This window comes from Pleurodeles waltl, chromosome 10 (assembly GCF_031143425.1).
Source record: "Pleurodeles waltl isolate 20211129_DDA chromosome 10, aPleWal1.hap1.20221129, whole genome shotgun sequence".
Classification (NCBI taxonomy): domain Eukaryota; kingdom Metazoa; phylum Chordata; class Amphibia; order Caudata; family Salamandridae; genus Pleurodeles; species Pleurodeles waltl.
This window is the reverse complement of record NC_090449.1, coordinates 725,717,577-725,737,767: the sequence shown is the minus strand read 5'-3', so window position 1 is coordinate 725,737,767 and position 20,191 is coordinate 725,717,577. Positions and strand designations below refer to the sequence as shown.

The window sequence follows — 20,191 nt, the reverse complement described above, 5'->3', positions numbered from 1 at the left end:
TTGTTTATAGGGGGACCCGAGTCACATGATATGGCAGAAAAATGACTAGGCATGGGGTGCACTGATGATCAGATGCAGGAATTGAGGTGGAGGGCTCGGGGTGTTCGCTTTGAGGCGGGACTATGGCTACACCAGAGGCATATAAATTCACATCATGGAACGTCCGGGGCAGGCATACAATGTCAAAAAGACAAAAAGTCTTCACCTATTTATAAAGACGAGGAGCTCATGTGGCAATGCTTCAAGAAACGCATATGACACCGCTGAAGGGAGGGCTATTGAGAAGCGTTGAAGGGGACAGGTATCTTATACCACTTATTCAGCATTTGCCAGGGATACTCTGATTTGGATAAGAGCTGGAGTTCCATTTCAGCAGATAGATGGCTTTGTCGACCCAGGCAGGCGTTATGTGGCTGTGGAACGAAAGTTAGAGGGCCAGGATTTAATCTTGGCAAACATTTACACACCTAAAGCAGACCAAGGGCCATGTTTAAAAAAAAAACTTTGTCAAATTTGCCCCACACCTTATGCAGACAATAGTACTAGGTGGGGATTTTAACTGTGTGGGAGCCCCCAGCCCCCATTGAACGACTCCCCGATGCCAAGAGTGGACCGGCAGGTTACCGCCTGGCAAACACAGTGGGGACTCATAGATGCCTGGCGTAGGTTATACCCACATACCTGAGATTATTCGTACTTTTCCCATCTACATGATCTACATGTGCGTCTGGATACTTTCCTTTGCACCCCGACGTGTTTTCAACCATACATAACACTGAGTACTTGCCCCGCACCATTTCAGACCTCAACCCCATATTATTGTCACCAGGGCTTGAAAAATCTACTCGACCACTCGCTATGGAGAGTTTTATTTTATGAGGTCGAGCTATTTTTAGACTCCACTCGACCCTTCTGGCAAGTGGACAAAGAACAGGTGTTCTGTTCAGTTAGAAACTGAATTAGCAATTAAGATGCCTTTAAATCTTTTTCTTGTCACATTTGCTCTGTGTTCAGATACAGAGGTCTAAAGTCAGTTTGTCTTCTTGCAATGCACATACTTTTCCTTGTGACTGCAGAGTTTCAGGATTTTGTAAGGTGAACTGTCTGACCTATGTGAAATGAAAGGCTTTTGGTATCAGGTTTTTCCTAACACACAACATTTATATAACTGAGTCAACTTTACAAACATTTAAAAATATATTTCAGTAGCTGTGAAAGACCATTTTATACTTCTATATGATGAAATAAATATTTTAATAGAATGGAAAAAAAAGAACACTTTACTTGGTGATGTGCACATGATAAACGTTTTCTGTAACCGAATTTTCACATAATAAACTATTATTATTTTTAATTATGGTTAATTGTTTATCAGTAAAGCTGCAAGTTAGTGGGAAGGGTTTTGGACATTTCTTAGAAGTTTGCTGTCAGTAATTGACAATGCGCTACCATATCATGCTTTAGTAATATATTTATTAAAAGTGAGTCTTTAAACAAAGTGAGAAACACCTCTGCCCTGATGGCAGAGCTATTAGTAAACTAAGAAGCAAGTCACGCATGGATCATGTGTACCCTATATGTGGGCTCAACTTATTATACATGGAGCAAACATTCAGTATATTTAATCAAGTAAGAGGATTTTTGTTTTTTTTGTTTTTTAACAGCAGAAAGCAGAACTCAGATATTCGAAGGTGCACTAATATGTGAGCATGAGGAAAAGGGCGACTGTAAAATACAATATTTGCCAAGGATCACACAATTTGAGACCCGTTTCCAGGTCAAGTAGATTATTCAAGCTACTCAACCTGCAGGTCTAGTAACATTTTCATGATTTTCGATGCCTGTGTCACTGAAATGGGGCTCCACCCACCCTCGTAATCCTACATGGAAATTAAAACCCGAAACCTTAGAAGACGCATGCTACCAGGAAGCAGTGAGACAACAGATTGCCCATTTCTTCTGTGAAAACAATAAGACAGCCAGTAACCCACTGGTTAAATGGGATGCTTTTAAAGCGGTGTTGAGGGGGAGTTGTGTAGCGGAAGCAGTGGGGGTAAGGCGAGCATTACTCAAGGAAACACCAGAGGCAGAAGACGCTTTTCCTCCTCTCGCAGTGCATCAGCCTGGACAACCAGACTTCCAGAATAAATTACTAGATTTAAAAGAGGGAGTGGCAGTCCAGGTTAATCGACTTTGCTGCTTCGATTACAAGAAGTACATATTGCGGGCTCACACAAAGAGGAATAAAACGGGTAGACTGCTTGCATGGTTAGAGTCACCGACTAGGAGAGGGTCGATCATTAGACGTGCACACAGCCACAGGAGATAGATTTTATATGCAGGAGGAGATCAATGTCCACTTCCTGCACTATTGCAAGAAACTATATGAAATTGCCCTTCAATACAATGTAGAGGCCACCCAGGAATATCTGGACCAGGTGCCACTCACAGCACTCATACAAGAGGCGGCTGAACAGATTGGTGGGGGGACATTACACTACAGGAAATTAGAAACCCCAATAAGGACTTAGCTAGGTGTAAGATGCCAGGAACGATGGCTTACCAGTTGAGTTCTAGGCCACCTATTCTGACATATTGGCCTGCAGTTGGTCGCCCTATATCAAGCGGCACAGGAGAGGGGGCTCTTGCCAGGCACAACACGGAAGGCTTTAGTGGTGCCACTATTAAACCCCAGTAAGGACCAGACTGAGTGTAGTGCATACAGGCCATTCCATGCTGAATCTAGATTACAAGATTCTTAGTAAAATACTCGCAACAAGGCTGCTCCCACATATTACGTACCTGGTGCGCCCAGACCAGGCAGGGTTTGTTCCGGGGCAGAATCAGGCTGGTAACATCGGTCGTCTGCTGGCTGTTTTGATGGACCCTTCATATGACAAGACAGTGGCAGGGATACTGGCGGTGGATATTGAAAAAGCATTTGACAGTCTGGAATGGTGTTTTCTTTATGCAGTGATGGCGAAGATGGGACTGGGTAAAGAATACGTAGCATGGGTAAAATTACTATATACTGCCCAGATAGCTAGGGTCCGTACTGGCCGAACAATCTCAGATGGCTGCGAGGTCGAGCTGGGCACCAGACAGGGCTGCCCTCTTTCTCCACTATTGTTTGAGACAGCCATGGAGGCATTAGCAGCCCCGACTGCGCGGGTGGTCAGTGGCACTGCATAGCCCTATATGCGCATGATTTGATTGTATTCCTGAGGAATATGCGGGAGGAGCTGCCGGGTGCCCGCTATTGTTGTCCAAGTTTGGAGCCCTGTTGGGCCTCAGCGTAAACTGGCAGAAACCCAGTCTTTTCCCATTGGGGACCAAAGGGGTAGCCCCTTCAGACCTGGGTGAATTACTGTGGGAACCACAATGCCTCTCTTATTTAGGTGTTAAAAAAATATCATGATATGCACAACTTTTTGGATGGTAATGTGGGGCATGCTATAAAAGCCGTTCAGGCAAGTATGACCTTCAGGCGGGCACTGCCTTCCTCACTGGCAGGTAGAGTGGCACTTCTCAAAATTATAATTTTGCTGAGGCTGTTGTACTAATTCACAGTGCTTCCACCGTGGATACCCAGGTCAACTGTTAAAGAGTTAGATACTCTGGTAAAATCATCCCTACGGGGTAATACCCAGGGGCGGGTGGCTTTGGCTAAACTACAAAGACAGTCATCAGATGGTGGATTAGCAGTGCCTGATTTTGAATCTTATTATCTCGCTGCATAGCTCCAGTGGTTTACACAGTGGCTGGTGAGTAGACAGGCCCCGGGAGCATTAGGGAAATCCTTTATCCCTCCGTTAATGAGACTGATAGAAGTCTTACTAAGAATCCAACAACCTAGGGGAGCGGACATACCTGAACTGAAGGTATTCAATCAGTGCTGGAACGCTATTTGAATAGAACTAAGACAAATGTTCCTTTCTCTCCGGACTTCCCATTAGTGTTTCTACGAGCCTTGCCACATAGGGGTAGCTGGGAAGGGTTAAATACCTGGATCACAGCGGTAATGTCCACAGTTGGGAGCCTTTTCATAGATTGCACTCTGATCCCCTTTGAAGCTCCTAGAGATGAATTTGACCTACCGGGAGGGCATTTTCTGTTAAATGGATCGGTTACTGCAGTCATCCGTCACCAGGCTTAGCTGAACCCAAGGCACCAGTGCTTATGCAGGGATGTGGAATTCCTATCGCCCGACGCCTGGGACATCGTTTGGGGTCAAGGGCAACAAGTTTTTATGTTTACTTTGTCCTTGGGACAAGTAGGCCGAACCCTCTGCAGCACAAACCCTTTGGTTGCCTGTTTACAGAGAGTGGAACTCTCTGCAGTTGAGGTAATGTGTTTCCAAAAGATAATGCTGTTCGAACTTGTATTTATGGTTCATTATTTGAAAGCCTTCATTATTAGGGTGAGTGCTGTAAATAAATGTTTTAAGGTCACACTTCACTACTGACGTTGGTTCCAGTACAAAAAAAAAAAAAACGTGTATACACATGTTTGAAAAGTTTAGGCTATGAGGCTAAGTATAATGCTCCAAGAATGCTCTCTGATTAGATGCACATGAAGTGTCATTTAGTAAAATGTTTTGATGCATGCTAGTATTTCTAATGGAAAATCAGTGTAACCATTTTCAACACGATTATGGGAAGCATGAAAATAAATAAACACTGACAAAGCCAACTGATCTGACAAATTTTTATAAGTCTTTTAGTTTCATCAATGCGTGTCTTGTTTTGACATGACTTTTGTAACACTTTATTGTTGTGGGAGCTACCAGGCCCTCAACATTGTAACAAACACTGGCAAAAAAAAAAAAAAAAACGTTTTTGAACTCTAAAAGCACATGTTGCCACCAGTGGCATAACAAAGGCCCCGCAGCTGCCCTCCCGGGGGCCCCTTCAGCACAGCACCTGCCCTGAGTGAGTCTGGATAGGGGGCTCCTCCATGTTCTTTGCAAAGGGGCACCCTCCAGTTTTGTTACGTCACTGATTGCCACTGTAGTTCCTGCCACTGAACAAAACTACTTTGTGTGCCAATATGCTCCTTGTGGAAGAGCAGAATGCAATCACTCACAGTAAAACCAGCCAAAAGAGAGAGAAATAGAAGTTTAATAAAAACAAAATGTCTTTGTTAACACCAGACCTAATTAGGGACCAAGACCCACATGTAGGTAGCTTTTTGCATGTCGCAAACAGCGACTTTCGCTGTGTTCGCGGTGCAAATAGCACATTGCGATGCACAAACCCAGTTTTGCGATTCGGTAACCTGGTTACCAAATTGCAAAACGGGTTTGCGACTCACAATTAGGAAGGGGTGTTCCCTTCCTAATTGCGACTTGCAGTGCAATGTAGGATTGTTCTGCGAACGCGGGCGCAAACCAATCGCAGTTTGCACCCATTTCAAATGGGTGCTAACACTTTGGCAAAAGGGAAGGGGTCCCTATGGGACCCCTTCCCCATTGTGAAGGTCACTGTAAACCTTTTTTCAGAGCAGGCAGTGGTCCTACAGACCACTACCTGCTCTGAAAAAATGAAACGAAAACGTTTCATTTTTCGTTTTTGTAATGCATCTCTTTTTCCTTTAAGGAAAACGGGCTGCATTAAAAAAAAAAAAAATGCTTTATTGAAAAGCAGTCACAGACATGGTGGTCTGATGTCTCCAGCAGACCACCATCCCTGTGAGGGCCGCCATTCGCAAGGGGGTCGCAAATTGCGACCCACCTCATGATTATTCATGAGGTGGGCATTTGCGAAGCCCTTGCGAATGTAGGATGGTGTCAGGGACACCATCCTACATTCGGATTTGCGACTCGCAAATTGCGACTCGCTCTGACTCACAATTTGCGGGTCGCAAATCTGAACCTACCTACATGTGGCCCCAGATTCTTAAAGAAAGTCACAAAAGTGCACCCATGGTATATGTCGTACCCCTATAAAATATTTGTGAACTGTATTTTAGCATGGGTAAATACGCATGTGTAGATTTGCTGATGTGAAAATCTGTTGAGCATTTGCAAGTTCATTTTCCCTCCAGCCACTTTTTTCCCAACCTTGGAAGAAGTTCTAATTCTGCCATTGTCAGGAGTAAATGTCCAACCTTTCTTATTATGGGAAAATATTAGAGAGAAGCTGGTGAAAATCTTTAAAAACATGCAGGTTAGTAGGTTTTCAGACTCAAAGGCATTCCAGCCCTGGAACTATTGCTTACTGCTTCCTCCAGCCCCAGTATGCAGATCTGCAGAAAGGTGGCAAGATAAGGAAATTGCTACAGTAGGGATTGAAACTGCAAGTATTCAAGCCCTACTATGGTAGTAGCCCTGGCATAATCAGAGAGGTTATTATCAGAGCTCTTACATAATGAGATTGCTGCCATAATTTGGCACCACACTACATGGCACCAAAGGGACAAGTAGATCATTTTACAGGACAAGTAGATTTGAGAAGCAACCTGTCCCCTGGACAAGTAGATATTTTAATAAATTCCACACCCCTGTTATGTATCGGTTTCATCGGGCACGTTTAAAGCAGTCACAAACCTAAATAATAGAATAAGGACAGATATAACCCCCACCCCCTGGAGCCCCTGAGGCGTAAATGGGAAGAGGGTTTGGGAGCCCCCATACCAGATAAACCTTGGGAAATTATATTGGAAAGAATCCCCATGGTCTCAAGGAATGCTAGATTCAAACTGGTAAACTTCTTTATACTGCATAGAGCATACTTGACACCGGGGCAGATCAATGGACACTTCAATATGGCGGGGGCAGAGTGCCCAAGATGTGGAACACTAGGGGCGGAATTGAAACATGTTGTGGGAGTGCCCATGGCTGGGAACATACTGGGAAGAGTAGACTCAGAAGGTGGTAGACAGAAATAAAAAAGTACCTTGCACGTTGGGCTATTGTAGGCTGGGATGGTTCCCGCACACCCCAAAAACGAAGGTAACCAGCAGACTCCAAGACCTGGCTTACACCCTGGTCAAGAGGGAAATTACCATGAACTGGAAATCCCCAAAGAGCCCGAATGTAAATAGGTGATACAGGGAACTGGAGAAATGGGCGACCTGCGAAGGGGATTCTCTCTTCCGAGAGGCCGAGAGGGGGTTGAGACCACTAGACATGGCAAGGGCTTGGGGGACTCTAGTTGATAGTTGGAAAAAAATTCACCCAAACACCCCTGCCTCGTCTCTGGACTGATTCCGCCCTGCTACCTCCCCCACAATATCACTGATCCAACATGGGCAAAGGGATGCACCATTCCACCTACAAAACCTTAGCCATAGTTGACCTACTGATACACCACACTCCAAGCATACTGAACCTGACTCATTGGGGAAGGAAGGGAGGAGGAGGGTATATTGAAATAATGGATGTTTAAGTGATCAATGGGGGTGTCATTGAAAAAGTGCAGACCAACAGTTGTATGAGGTACTGATACTATAAAGTTGAATATGAGACATGCCTGCTAATGAAAATGGTGTTAAAAAAAATAATAAATGAAGGTTCTTCCCAAAAGGATGAAAGAATTAAATCACAGCTTTGTACACCCTAACTAAGTGGGATTTGTCAAAGATAAAAAAAAGCTTTCTTCAGATCCAGTAAACCTTACACCTGGTTTAAAAGGGGTCACAACAGGGGAACAAAATGGTCTTGGTATTAGCAGACACTAAGAAGGCATTCAATAGTGTGGGGTGTAAATTCCAAGCTGAACAAATACTGCTTTGGGAGGCCCTTAATCATAGGGTAACAGACTGTTATGCGATGCTGTACTTCAGAGTAACAGTAAATGGGAGTCTTTTCAGAACTGTTCTGGCTCTCTGGTGGAACTAGACAGGGATAACACTTCCCCTCTTCTGCTCATATTGACAATGGAACACCTTGCGGCTAAGTTTAGACAGCAACTAGGTATTTAAGGAGTAAAACTTGGGAATACATATAAAATATGTTAGTTACAGAAGGTGTTCTCTCTCTTGCAGGGACAAACAAATACTTCCTGGCACTGTTGGATCTTTCACAATTACATTGAGAGGTATCCAGTTTAAAATTAATAATGAGGAAACTGGACTCTTTCCTGTGGGTTTCTGTGGTCCTTCTCAGTCTGCAGCTGACATGCTGTCCCTCAGGACAAAAATGTGTTATGTATAGGTGCACACACTTCAAGCTTGGGAGATATACTTTGGAGACATACATGCAGACCTTTCTTGCTGATATAGAATGCGTTTCCTAGTTTGTGGAATGGAGAAGGAATCCTGTAAAGATGGTTATAGTCAACTGCTTTTTATGTTTCAGGCCCTTCCTGAGAGTATTGAGAAACACACAGTGGAATCCTGGTAGAAAGGCTTACCTCAGTTTCTCTGGTAGGGGTAAGCTCCATGGCTTTCAGCTTCTCTCAAAGTGCACAGATAAAAAGGGGGGCTAGACTTTCTGAATATTGTATCCTACTCTAGAGAGTGGGTGAAGAATGAATGCTTGGTTTCAGGGGGAAACGGTGGGACTATGGAATGTGCAGAAAAGGACGCACTGGGCGGATACTGAAGAAGGAGTCAACAACCTCTATAGCAGTCAAGTCACCAGTGCTAATTTGGAGATATGGGACAAGTTTGCAGTACAAAAAAAATCTGCAACCACATTTCGGTCTCTTCTCACTCATGTTCAAATTTACAAGTTGTTTCACCCTAATTCTAGGAGTTGGTAGAGGGAAGAGTAGAGATAGTGAGACTGTAGAATAACTGTCAACACGACTGACAGAATGAAGATCCGATCAAGTGAAGATTGCAGGAAGACATTTAAACTACGCCCTAAAGAAAGATAATGACATTACCAGTTATGGCACAACATGAGCAAGAAGTCTAAGAGAAAAAAGTACTATGAAGTCCAAGATAGTGTTTGAAAACATCACTAGAGGCTTTTCAGACACAAGTGGCTTGGTGATGTATCTTTATAGTCTTCTCACAGATCCAAGATCAGAACCAAAATGTGAATATATTTGGTACCGCAGCAACAGATTTAGTCCAGTGCAAGGGAATCACATGAGGTCCTAAAAGGGGACAGAGATTAAAGTACATCATGGCATGCAAATTAACTGGAGCGGGCAAACAGGATGACTCATGAAGATGTGCTCACCAGAGAATTTAGGAGAGTCACTTCCATAAGCTGTGCGAGCATGGGATGAAAGAAAGGTAATACAAACTATAGAAACATACAAGATGGAGAAAAAAAAAATCATAGTAGACTTAAGTTCTGCTAAAGAGGTGATGATGTCCTGCATTTTCTTATCTTTAAGAATTGTAAAGTGAGCAGTTAAGGACAGGCGATAGAAAGGGTCATCTGGAAAAGGGCTCCCGCAATTATCCAAAGATTTAAACATTCTGGATGCTTGATTACATTACTTTGGAATGGCAGATAGTGGATACTTTGTGGGCGCTAAAGAACATACACAAAATATGGGGCAAAGACTTCATGGAGAAAGAGCTCTGAAAGAGAACAAATGCTTAAAAGTTTACTAAAAAGAAAAACCCCTCACACACAATAAATGTGCTTGCCACAAACAGGAGGAGACAGGTACTCAGGGTGGGATAAACTATCAATGTAGAGATTACCTCTCAGATCATGTTACAGGCAACCACGAGTAGCAAAACAAGCAAGAAATAAAGACTGCTTGAACACATCAAGGACACCTAGTTTGACAGACTAGAATTCTCATTTACAAACAAGATTAAGGATGCACTCAAGAGAAGAAAAAACGGCAGTAAGTAGATGGCATCCTGGTTGACTTGTATTGATCTACATGTGAAATATTATTATACAAACTACATGAAGTGTCTAAGGCAGCACACATAACAGGCAGCTCACTTCTCACTATGAGCAGGGTGCAGATAACCTTACTCCTAAAACCGGACAGGAACCAGACACCAATACCATCCTATTAACCATTGTCAATGTTAAATAATGATGTTAGGAACCTCAGTGTAACAGCTGCAAACAGAGACTTAAGTGGTAAGCATGATGGGTCATGTACACAAATGAGGCTTTATTCAAGGTAAGAGCATCATAGACACAATATTAGAAGACTTACACACATAATGCGTACTTTAACAACATCTGAGGAAGAGTAAGTTCTGTCAACACTTGACATTAAGCTTGAATTCAACACAGTGGCCTGAAAATACATATGGTTAGTAATGGAAAAGATGGGATCTGGAACAAATTTCTTCAACTGGGTTAAATTATTGTACACAGAACCCACAACAAGAGTTTGAACAGATATGTGAACTTCAGAAAGCTGGAAACTAGGAAGAGACACCAAGAAGGGATGTCCACTGTTCGCAGAATGGTTTACATTAGCTATGCAGCCATTGAGGTGAAAACTAGGCACCAATGTGCCACTGTGAGGCACAGAGGTGGGCAATGAAACACTCATTGCTGTAAACTAACAGTTTAGTGTGTGAGAACCAGATCAATCAGTCCTTCTACATTACAATCTCCATCGGACCAATGATTACCAGGCTTAGCAAGTTACACACAGTTTCCAGACGATAGGAGTGACATTCCCAAATTACAGGAGGAGTTCATCTTGCAAGTTGGCACATAAAGCCCAGGGATATTTGGACTACATTCCCTTTACGCATCACCCATATCCAACACAATTTTAGCAATCTTGAACCTATCAGAAGAAGGAAATCAATAATAAATATATGCACAGGAGTGGTACAAGTTAAGGGAGGAGATAGGAAAGAAGCACTAGGGAGGTGATTATTAGAGTGCCCTGCCCCACTAATAGACAAAATGCAAAAAAAAAGTTACAAACAAGTTTTTACCTTGCTCAGGGAACTGGTATGGGACGGAGGTCTTACAAGGATACGCCCAGGGAGGTCATCAGCATATGGACAATGTGGCGCACCGATGGCCAACTCTGGTTTGAGTAGGCTCGTTGGGCTAGGATTTTCTGGGACACAGTGGTTGAAGGTCTCCATAGAATAGGGTCACTGCCTGAGCAAACTATGAAAAATATCTACTGGGTATCTTTCCTCCAAAGAATAGATATAAACTGAAAAAATATATATATATTTGCAGTCCTAGGTTATATTTTACCTTAAAGGAGGACAGAAATTGACTGTGCTAGTCCAAAAACCACCAAAGCTTGAAATATGGAAAGAGATATGCAAGAAGTGGTTCTAGCAGAATAATAGCATATAAACCTTATTTGTAAAAGTGATAAACAGAAACCCAAAATGCTAACATTATTAATCTACCGGACTACCTTCAGCTATAAAAAAAAAAAAAACGGAAAGTAATCACAAAAAGATGTACTAAAACCACAGGGGTGGGTAAACAGCAATCATATTTATGTGAAGAAGAGGAGAAATCAGTAACAGGGGTTGGAAAGACACACTAAGTTAAAAAGAATCAAAAAGGAGGGGAAAATTGTCTTGCACGGATTGCACTGCAAAACTTGGATTGAATAAAATATACAAACCTGACCTAATGTGAATGGATTATTCATTTGTGCAATGTGTTGGCCTTTATTTCAATATTTGATAAAACTCAAAACTTATTTTAACCCCATAGCCACTCAGTCTTCTCCACCTTCACTGCCATGTGTCAACAAGACTGCACTGCTGGCACTCTATTGTACATGTTTGTGTTGACAAGTTTACAGTATTACGGCCTATGCTGTACCGATGTGTTGGTAATAAAGTTTGATTTAAAAACCTCATTAAACAACAGCCAACACGACTGGCCTTATGAAAGCTTACTATTCTATATGATCAACTGGCAACAATTCAGTAGCTTTATTTTTTCCACTTGCGTACTGCAGTGTGAATCTATGAAGAAGCAATATGATAAGACCTTGATTTTTTTCTACACAAAGTATCCTTGCCATTGTTGTACCCGACCCATTGTACCCCCACACACCATAGGATAGGGATTTTAAATGTACCCCGGGTTTGTGGGTTCCCCTTGAGGGAAACTTAGTAAATAACCAAAGTATAGCAAATGATTTTCTTTAGTGGGAAATAGTGCTGTGCAAGAAAGTGTATGTTTTTTCTTCTAAAAATAGCAAAAACAAAAGGTTACTGCACTAAGATCACTATTACCTTTCGTGAATAAACAGAATTTTGAAAGCAATTATCAGTTTTTGCATTTTTAGCACGTTGTAGTCGACTTTCCTATTATCTCCTTTCAAACTACCTGCAGCTTGTGGTAGAAACAGATGTGAAATTCACGGGTGAACCTAGAAAACTTTCCATTTTCTGTAAAGCAGACAGAAATTTGAATTCAGAAAAGGGTCCTTTGTATAGATCGGTGGAGGCTCTCCCAAAGAAACTTATATTTGAATTACAAAAGCAAATAATGAAAATAAGCAGGAAAACAAATACCAGTTGTGGTGCTTTTATCTGTATTTTTTGCCCAATGGCTGATATACAAATGTAATATACCATTATGTCCGTCAGATCCTTCTTGTCACTGTGATGCAGTGTTTGTCCAAAGGCATGCTATTATACATTGTCCAAATATGCATGGGAATCCAAAATGGTTTAATTTGCTTTGATCACACTACGTTTTCTTGGTCAGAAAGCGCTACAAACATCAACCTTTGACTAAACTCATGCATTTTCCTCACATTTTTGTGAGGTAACCTTCAAGAATCTGTTGGATTTACAATATTCCTACCACTGACCATTACCAGTGACATTTTTTAATTAAAATTATCTGCCAAAATAAATACTGAATCTGGAAAGATGCAACATAAAACACTGGTCATTATCAAAGTTCTTTAGATTTTCAGCAAAAGATGCTACTCTAGGCAAGATGTAAACATGTACACAAATTAGGGACCAACAAAAAATGATCTAGTTTCGATGGAACTATGAGGAGTGTAGGTTAAAGTTGCATTTTTCTACACAAAACACATCCATCACAAGACAGCCTCTCCCTCAAATATGTCTCCTGAAGAAGTAGTATAGAGTATTTATCTGCAGTTGGATTGCTCTGAGGATTTGACATAGTCTTAAAATTGTGGATGTTCTAAATTACCATGCTCAGTAGTGTAGGATACCCTATAATCTATGAACAATTGTTAACATGCCCTGTTCTGCACACAAAAGTTGATGGACGTTTGCCTTGCCACTGTGATAAATAATAATGGTAGGAATTGTTGCCTTACAGATTGTTACGGACAGAAATTGTTATTATAATTCCTCTTCAATCATGAGGAACCCCATAATCATTGTGCTTGTTCTGCCAAGAGACAGGACGAGCCAGGTCGTGGGTTGCAGTTGAACCTTCTACCAGAGGAGACTTTGATCTGATATTGCTTTGGAGCCCTTAAACAGGAACACATGCACACCTTCAGCACCCTTGTGATGAGAGTCTGAACCAGGGATGTCGATTTTTTTTCCCCAGTTCCTCGCTTTTTATAGTGGTAGTGATGCTTGGTTTAGTCTGAGACTTTCTAGTGTAGCCTCCATTCACTAAGAAGTTTAATCATATGCATTTGCTCACTCTCTTCTTGGACTTTAGTTTGACTTTGAGAAACCTCTTGCTTTTTTTCTACTTCACTATAGAAGGCTGCACCGTGCTAGTGTCAGACTTTTCCCATATCTCTCCCCATTTTTTTTTTTTTTATTTAACACTAGGAGAGGTCTACAAAACACAAAAACATTACTGGTTTCCACTTTCTTCTTTGGGATATTTATCGTTTTAACCACTTTCATGCCACCCGGTGTCACTACTGGTTAGCTCTGTGTGGTCTACTAAGTTGTTACTTAATGCTGCCCTTAAAAGTCATACTTGTTTTACTTGCTGTGAGTTAGACAGGACTAGGCCTAGGACATTCCCTGAAATGTGTGCATAGGTGAGAGAATATTTTGAACTGAAAGCTCAGAGGTTCCTCCAACCTTAAGTAAGCTGACAAATATATTGGGCTTAGAGCTGTTATCGCAAACTGAGCTAGCCCCATTAGCCAAACCAACAGCTCAAACTCTACCCCTAAGGCTGTCGGTTGATCATCCTAGACTTCAGGAGCCTCCAAAGAGATTACAGGGTGCAGCTTAGCTATCTGTGTAGCTGTACACAGCTCTAACCTAGCCTCAGAGTCACGGGTCAGCTCACGAACGCCAACTGGCAAAGAGAAGAACCAGCACAGCGCCACCAAAAGCACCACAGGGACACCATATGGGGACACAAGCACACCCAGCTGCCTCTGCATCAATTCCAAAGCTCGACTGACAGTTGACGTACTATCAGATGGGAAATCAGGTCAGACCAAGCCAAGTCAAACCTAGAGGCAGGGCACAACTTGATCCACCAAAGCGACACTCCATTACCTGCCAGCCCTCAGCTCCACCATCCCTGTAGTTCAGCCTCCATGTTCTCTTGTCACCAGCCTGCATCTCATCACAGCACTTGCACAACACTTTTCTGTAACAACAGAATATTAGATACTGGGACAAATATTTTCCCATTTTAGGTCTAGCTGGACACTGACTGCATGCTACTCACATATAGTTTGGTCTACAAGTCTGACTCAGGTCATATCCAACGCAGCATTTTCTCCTTCCAAAGTAGAAAACTGAAATGTTGTTAAATTCAGTAAAATAAACAGTTGGTATTAAGTGTTATAAATGGCAAAAAATGTCTTTAGGAGCTAGCTAAAAAAAAGAAGTTATTGTGAAAACTCAAACACTTACATATTACGCCAAAGCTGTGTTCCAATGTCGACTATCAGATCCAAGAGTGCTACTACGTGTGTACTGCAAGAATGAGGTCAGTAATTAATTCTTTGTTCACATGGGTACTTCAACTCTTTCCCAAGCGTGCGCACACACTCCAGGTTTTAACGGCAAGATGGGTCAAAGTATTTAATATTCTCCACTGAGGAGGCCTATGATCTGCTGTACACGAACCGCAAACCCTGGCATGGTGAACTGAGGCCTTACCATCTTTGCAAATAAAGGAAATTTATTACTCTAAACAAGTATCACTACGTCTCTACAAAGCACTTTCAAACTGCATATCAAAAACCACAATCAGGGAAAAAGGTGTCTTGGGTTGCTTGTGTTCCAGTTGAGGGAGGACCTAGCCTGGCAGTTTGGGCTAGATCAGTGGTTCCCAACCTGTGGTCTGAGGACCCCTGGGGGTCCGCGAAGCATCCTCAGGGGGTCCGTGACTGCTTAGAAAATTAAATAATATTAACAGATTAGGTCCCCAGCTTTAAGTAATGACTCAGTGAGGGGTCCCCTGGATGCCAATAGTATTCAGAGGGGGTCCCCAGGTTCCAGTAGTGATAAATAGGGGGCCACAGAAGTCAAAAGGTTGGGATCCACTGGGCTAGATCAAGAAGGATTTGCATATGGCTGGGTCCAAGACAAGGAGGCACCGTGGGCATAAGAACGAGGGGTTGGAATGATATCCCTGGCGAATACCAGTAGTTAGACTTATTGTATGCATTCCTCCGGTCACCTTGTGCGTTTTGCAGCACCAGCAGCTTATGACACTACAAAAAATACAAGGTTCTTTTAAATACATCAATTTATGACAGCAGCAGGTTGTTAGTGCCAATAACAGAACCAAACCAACTGTACACTGACATGCTCCTGCATGCACTCCAACAAATCCAAATCAATGACAAACGACGAAGGAGCATAATCAAAAAGAAGAAATGTTGTGATGCATAAAGCAGTACTCCAGGAGTACTCTTGAATACTCATACGTGGCTTGTGAACTGGCCCCAAAACAACTAAAATATAAATGAAATCTGAATATTTATATACAATTAGAACTAGAAAACAGAAAGGACGGGGCTCTACTTGTACATTTACTTGGGAGCTGGGCATTTCAGGGCCCATTCACAAATGCATGTAAGAGCATGTAAAAGAACACTGTTCTTCTATAACTTCGTGTGTACATTACTAGAAACATGCCCTGAAAGACTCCTACGTCAACGTAGTCAACACGTGCAATAATCCAGGAAAAAGACTGTGCATCAGAAGACGGAGAACTCCACTTCCCCCGGAGATTTTGACGTAAGTAGAACGTAATACGGACTTCAAAAATGTTAGCCTGAAAAAGTAAAGAGAAAAGAAAACAACCAACATTAAAGGCGGGGCAGACGGACTTCTGGAGGGGCATCCACCAGAGAGCGGCGTGTGTTACGATGCCAAACCTTGGGGTCTGAAAATACTGACAATGTTGGTGACACGCAGAGAGAGGACAGTGCTCTTTCTCTACCTGTAACTGTGGACATTTTATTCGGTATACTCGTGCCCGCGCAAACGTCATCTAAACAGCGCGCGCGCGCAAGCGCGCGCCCTCGCACAGGAACAATCATAGCGCAAGCAAGGCCAAAAACAAAATGGCGACTGTACGGTGGATCACATGACTTCATGGTTTTCTCCCCTCCCCCAAGTCCTACCGACTAAAACCGACTGTAAACGTCTACCACGGGAGTATCAACTGGCTGCACCGGCCTGTGCATACAAACATCATTTTTGTAAGCGCTTAGACTGACCACAGGAGCGCTTGTCATCGAAGCCGTACACTGCACGACGGCCATTTTGTGAAAGCACACGCAGACAGGGAGGCAGCCTAGCCCACAGCACGGAAATAATTATATAATTCAAACGTACCGACTCCTCTTCCTTTTCCATCCCCGTCGGCATCTGCGGTACTGCGCGGTTGATGGACGCATATTCGTGCAGATCAGGAAGGTCCTCGCAGCGGAAGATGGGTAGAGGCTTAGACGCATCCAGCGCCCGTGCTCGGAACGACAGTTTACTCATTGTTTTTAAATAAAGATCTGCGCTCTTTCTCGGCGCCGCCCGTGGCCGCTCTCATGGACACAGCTCATTATACTCCTCACTTTCCATGGACAGTTTCAGGTTACACAGACCAGAGCTTCGGATTTGGAAAACTCCGGTCTTTTTTTTAGGGGGGTCTCCCCCCGCTTCAGTTTCTCTCAGTCTCTTCAATACGCCATGGCCAACATGGCGGACATTAAAACTCCACTGTGCGCGCTTTCAGCCAACCCCGGCACCAAACAGCCATTCCCACACTGCATCGCGCACGTGCGCGGGCACAAACGCAGTACTGCAGATACGGCACGCGCTCCCGAAAGCCTTAAAAATGGGGCAGGCACGCGCACAGTACAAGAACAGAGTCGTTTAGAAACAACACATCGTGGAGCCGCCGCCTCAGGGCATGACGTCAGGGAGGGAGGGAGGGAGGGCTGGGAGCGTTCAGCATCCACAGGATGATCTCCAGGGTTACGTGCGGATACTGCTCGAGACAATACGCTACCGGTGCATGCCCAGCTACTCCAAATGCTTCAGTTTCCTTAAGTAGCTGTCAACCCTTCTGCCAGCTGCTCTCTTCCAAAGACCACATCTGCATTTAGACTTTCACAGCCTTCAATCTGCAAGCATTAGTCTAAAGATGAATGATACCGAAGGAGATAATAAAATATGACTTTGTCTGCATTTTGCAACCCCTCTCCCCTAAAAGGAGAATTCAACTGGAGCCATTCGAGATTACTCTATTTTATAAAATAAACCCATATTAAATATAAATGACGTTCTTGTCTAAACTGTCAGACAAAGTGTAATTTGTAATTTTCATAGTTATATTTGTACTTGATCTGATGGAACTGCTCCCTTGTCTAACTACAAGGACGTTTGCGTACAACAGATACGCGTTTGAAATATGCTTGTAAATAAAGACACCGTGTATTACGGTGTTTGGTTTTATTTTCTAAATCATTATTTCCAGGGTTGTTCTCCACTGTACAATTCTAGCTAGCTTTCAATTGGATCAATGATGACGCAGTGATCGAAATAGGGTTTACCACACAGTCCATTCTACACTCTCTTGTTTGAGCTTGTTCCAGTTTCAACACTCTACCTGTAAGATCCTCCAGCTTCGCGTCTACTACTTTCACCACCAGCTCGGTTTTGCCAGTTTCTTCATTGACATTGATGGACTTCAACATGCTCTCCTCCCCATTTGTAAACTTAAGCTGCCACCCAAGTCCCCGTTCTGAGCTTTACTATTGCTCTCCCTAGAGGTGGAGGCTCTATATTTAAAAAGTACATTACCTGTTTTTCTATCCTCTTCCCAGGAATATGGTGGGGGTTGTGATATTTTCACAAGTTAACCACCTCAAGATGAAAGATGACCCAATAAGTTTCCGTCACTGGTATTCTTTCTGTACCAGTTGCTGCCTCCTCTTTTTCTGAACATCTCCATGTATTTACAAATTACTGCGTCTTGTGGAAACCTCAATGGAAGTGATTCACTCAGACTCCATCGACCAGTAGTTTCCTCAGCTCTCCTTACACTAATGTGATTGTCCATGTTCCTCAAGACTGCCTCAGCACCCTCAATTAAAGGATCCGTTCTCTTGTCCCTGCAGCTTTGGTATTGCTGTCTGGGTCTCAGTTGTTAACTCAACTTTCTCCCAGTAGACTGTTGGTGCTAGCTACTGAGGCATGCTTTCCAAATTTGCCCATCACTGCCACCAACAGCACTGCTATTTTTAGGTCGAGCCTACCATACAGTACAGCTGTATGATTGCATATGATATATTGTGGGCTTAACAAGAACATCCAGTGGCTTGGAGCCTGCCCACAGCTTACCATTGATTGGCTTTCCTATCACTCTCATTTGCCTGTTTCTTCTTCGTGTCTCAGATTGTCAGTCATGTTTGTACCTCCCATGGAGCACAGCCTCTTTGCCATCTCTTTTAATTGATTGGCGTCTATGCTTCCACTGCTTGCTTCTCAATCACTACTTTTTTATTTTTAATTAAGCATTCCACAAGTGTGTATGTGTCCAGCTGTCTCCCTTCCGTACTACGCTTCCACTGCACTCCGTGTTGGTCTCTGTCACCCATGTTGCTCTCACTCTTGTAACCTCCACTGTGTTGATTTCTCGCCAGGTGCTCCCCTGCCAGTTCTATGCTGCGATCTTGTTTGTATCTTCTCCCCACCCCTGCCCTCTGGGTTGCTTCATTACGCCACCCTCTGTGTTGCTCCCCCACCCACAGCCTCTTCTCTTGCCATTGCTTCTCCTCATGACCCCTCATTGTGGCTTCCCAATACCCATGCTCTCCATGTTGCTCTCAACCACGTTTAATAAAACAAGCATTGGCAAAGCCAATATGTCTTGCCTATACAAGAGGTACTGGCTTTGACAATGTGTTTTGCCATGTTTTACACCAATGCGGCTGCTATTCAGCATGGCTAATAGTAAATGGCATGGAGTGTCAGAGTGGAGTAATGTGTCATAGAGTGGATTTGCTGAAGTGTTGTAGAGTGTCGTAAAGTACAGTTCAGTGGTAGAGAATGTTGTGGAGTGGGGTGAAATAGGGTGGAGTTGGTTGGAGTGGATTGAGGTGGTGAGGTGGACTGAAATAGAGTGGGGCTGATTGGACTGGGGTAGAATGGGGTGGACTGAGTGAAGTGGGGCAGCGTGGATTGGAATGGGGTGGATTTAAGTGGGGTGGATTACACTGGATTTGGGTGGGTGGTTTGGATTGGAGCGATAGGGATGGCTAGGATTCGGGTGGAGTGAAGTGGGGAGGATTTGATTCACTAGATTGGAGTGGGTGGACTGGAGTAGGGTGGGCTTGATGGATTGGAGTGGGGTGGGCTGAACTGGGATGGAGCGTGGAGGATTGGGCTAGAGTTGGATGGACTGGAGTAGAGTGGGGTAGATTGGAGTGGGGTGGATAGAAGTGGATTGGATTGAGATGTGGTGGGGTGGCTTAGATTGGAGTAGGGTGTTGGATTGGAGTGAACTGGAGCAGGGTGGATGATTTGAGTGGGGTGAATGAACTGGGATGATTTGGGGTGGGGTGGATCGGAGAGAAGTGGATTGAACTGGACTGCAGTAGACTTAACTGGGATGGGGTGGACTGGGTGGGGTGGATTGAAATGGGGTGAACAGGGGTGAGCTGGATTGGAGTGGTGTGGACAGCATTGAGGGGAGGTGGATTGTACTGACGTGTGGTGAATTATACTGGCACAGGGTGAATTTGATTGTTGTGGGGTGAACTGGATTGAAGTGGGGTAGAATGGGGTGGACTGGAGTCGGGTGGATTGAAATGGGGTGGGGTGCACAGGGGTGAGGTGGATTGGAGTGGGGTGGACTGCATTGAGGGAAGGTGGATTGTACTGACGT

At 43.5% G+C, this 20,191-nt stretch overlaps 1 protein-coding gene across 3 annotated transcripts in view; it reads right to left on the bottom strand.

Annotated features, from left to right (window-relative positions):
• Window positions 1-20,191, bottom strand: part of EPC1 (enhancer of polycomb homolog 1) — a 1,031,213-nt gene that overhangs the window by 924,423 nt on the left and 86,599 nt on the right. For 2 of the 3 annotated variants that reach the window (XM_069211248.1, XM_069211247.1), the window contains exon 1: window positions 16,642-17,201. The exons of the other annotated variant lie outside the window; for it this stretch is intronic. In XM_069211248.1, coding sequence (XP_069067349.1) covers window positions 16,642-16,794 — 153 coding nt within the window. In that variant the 5' untranslated portion in view covers window positions 16,795-17,201. Of the gene's footprint in view, window positions 1-16,641; window positions 17,202-20,191 lie in introns of those variants that run through there. 3 annotated transcript variants of the gene reach the window in all.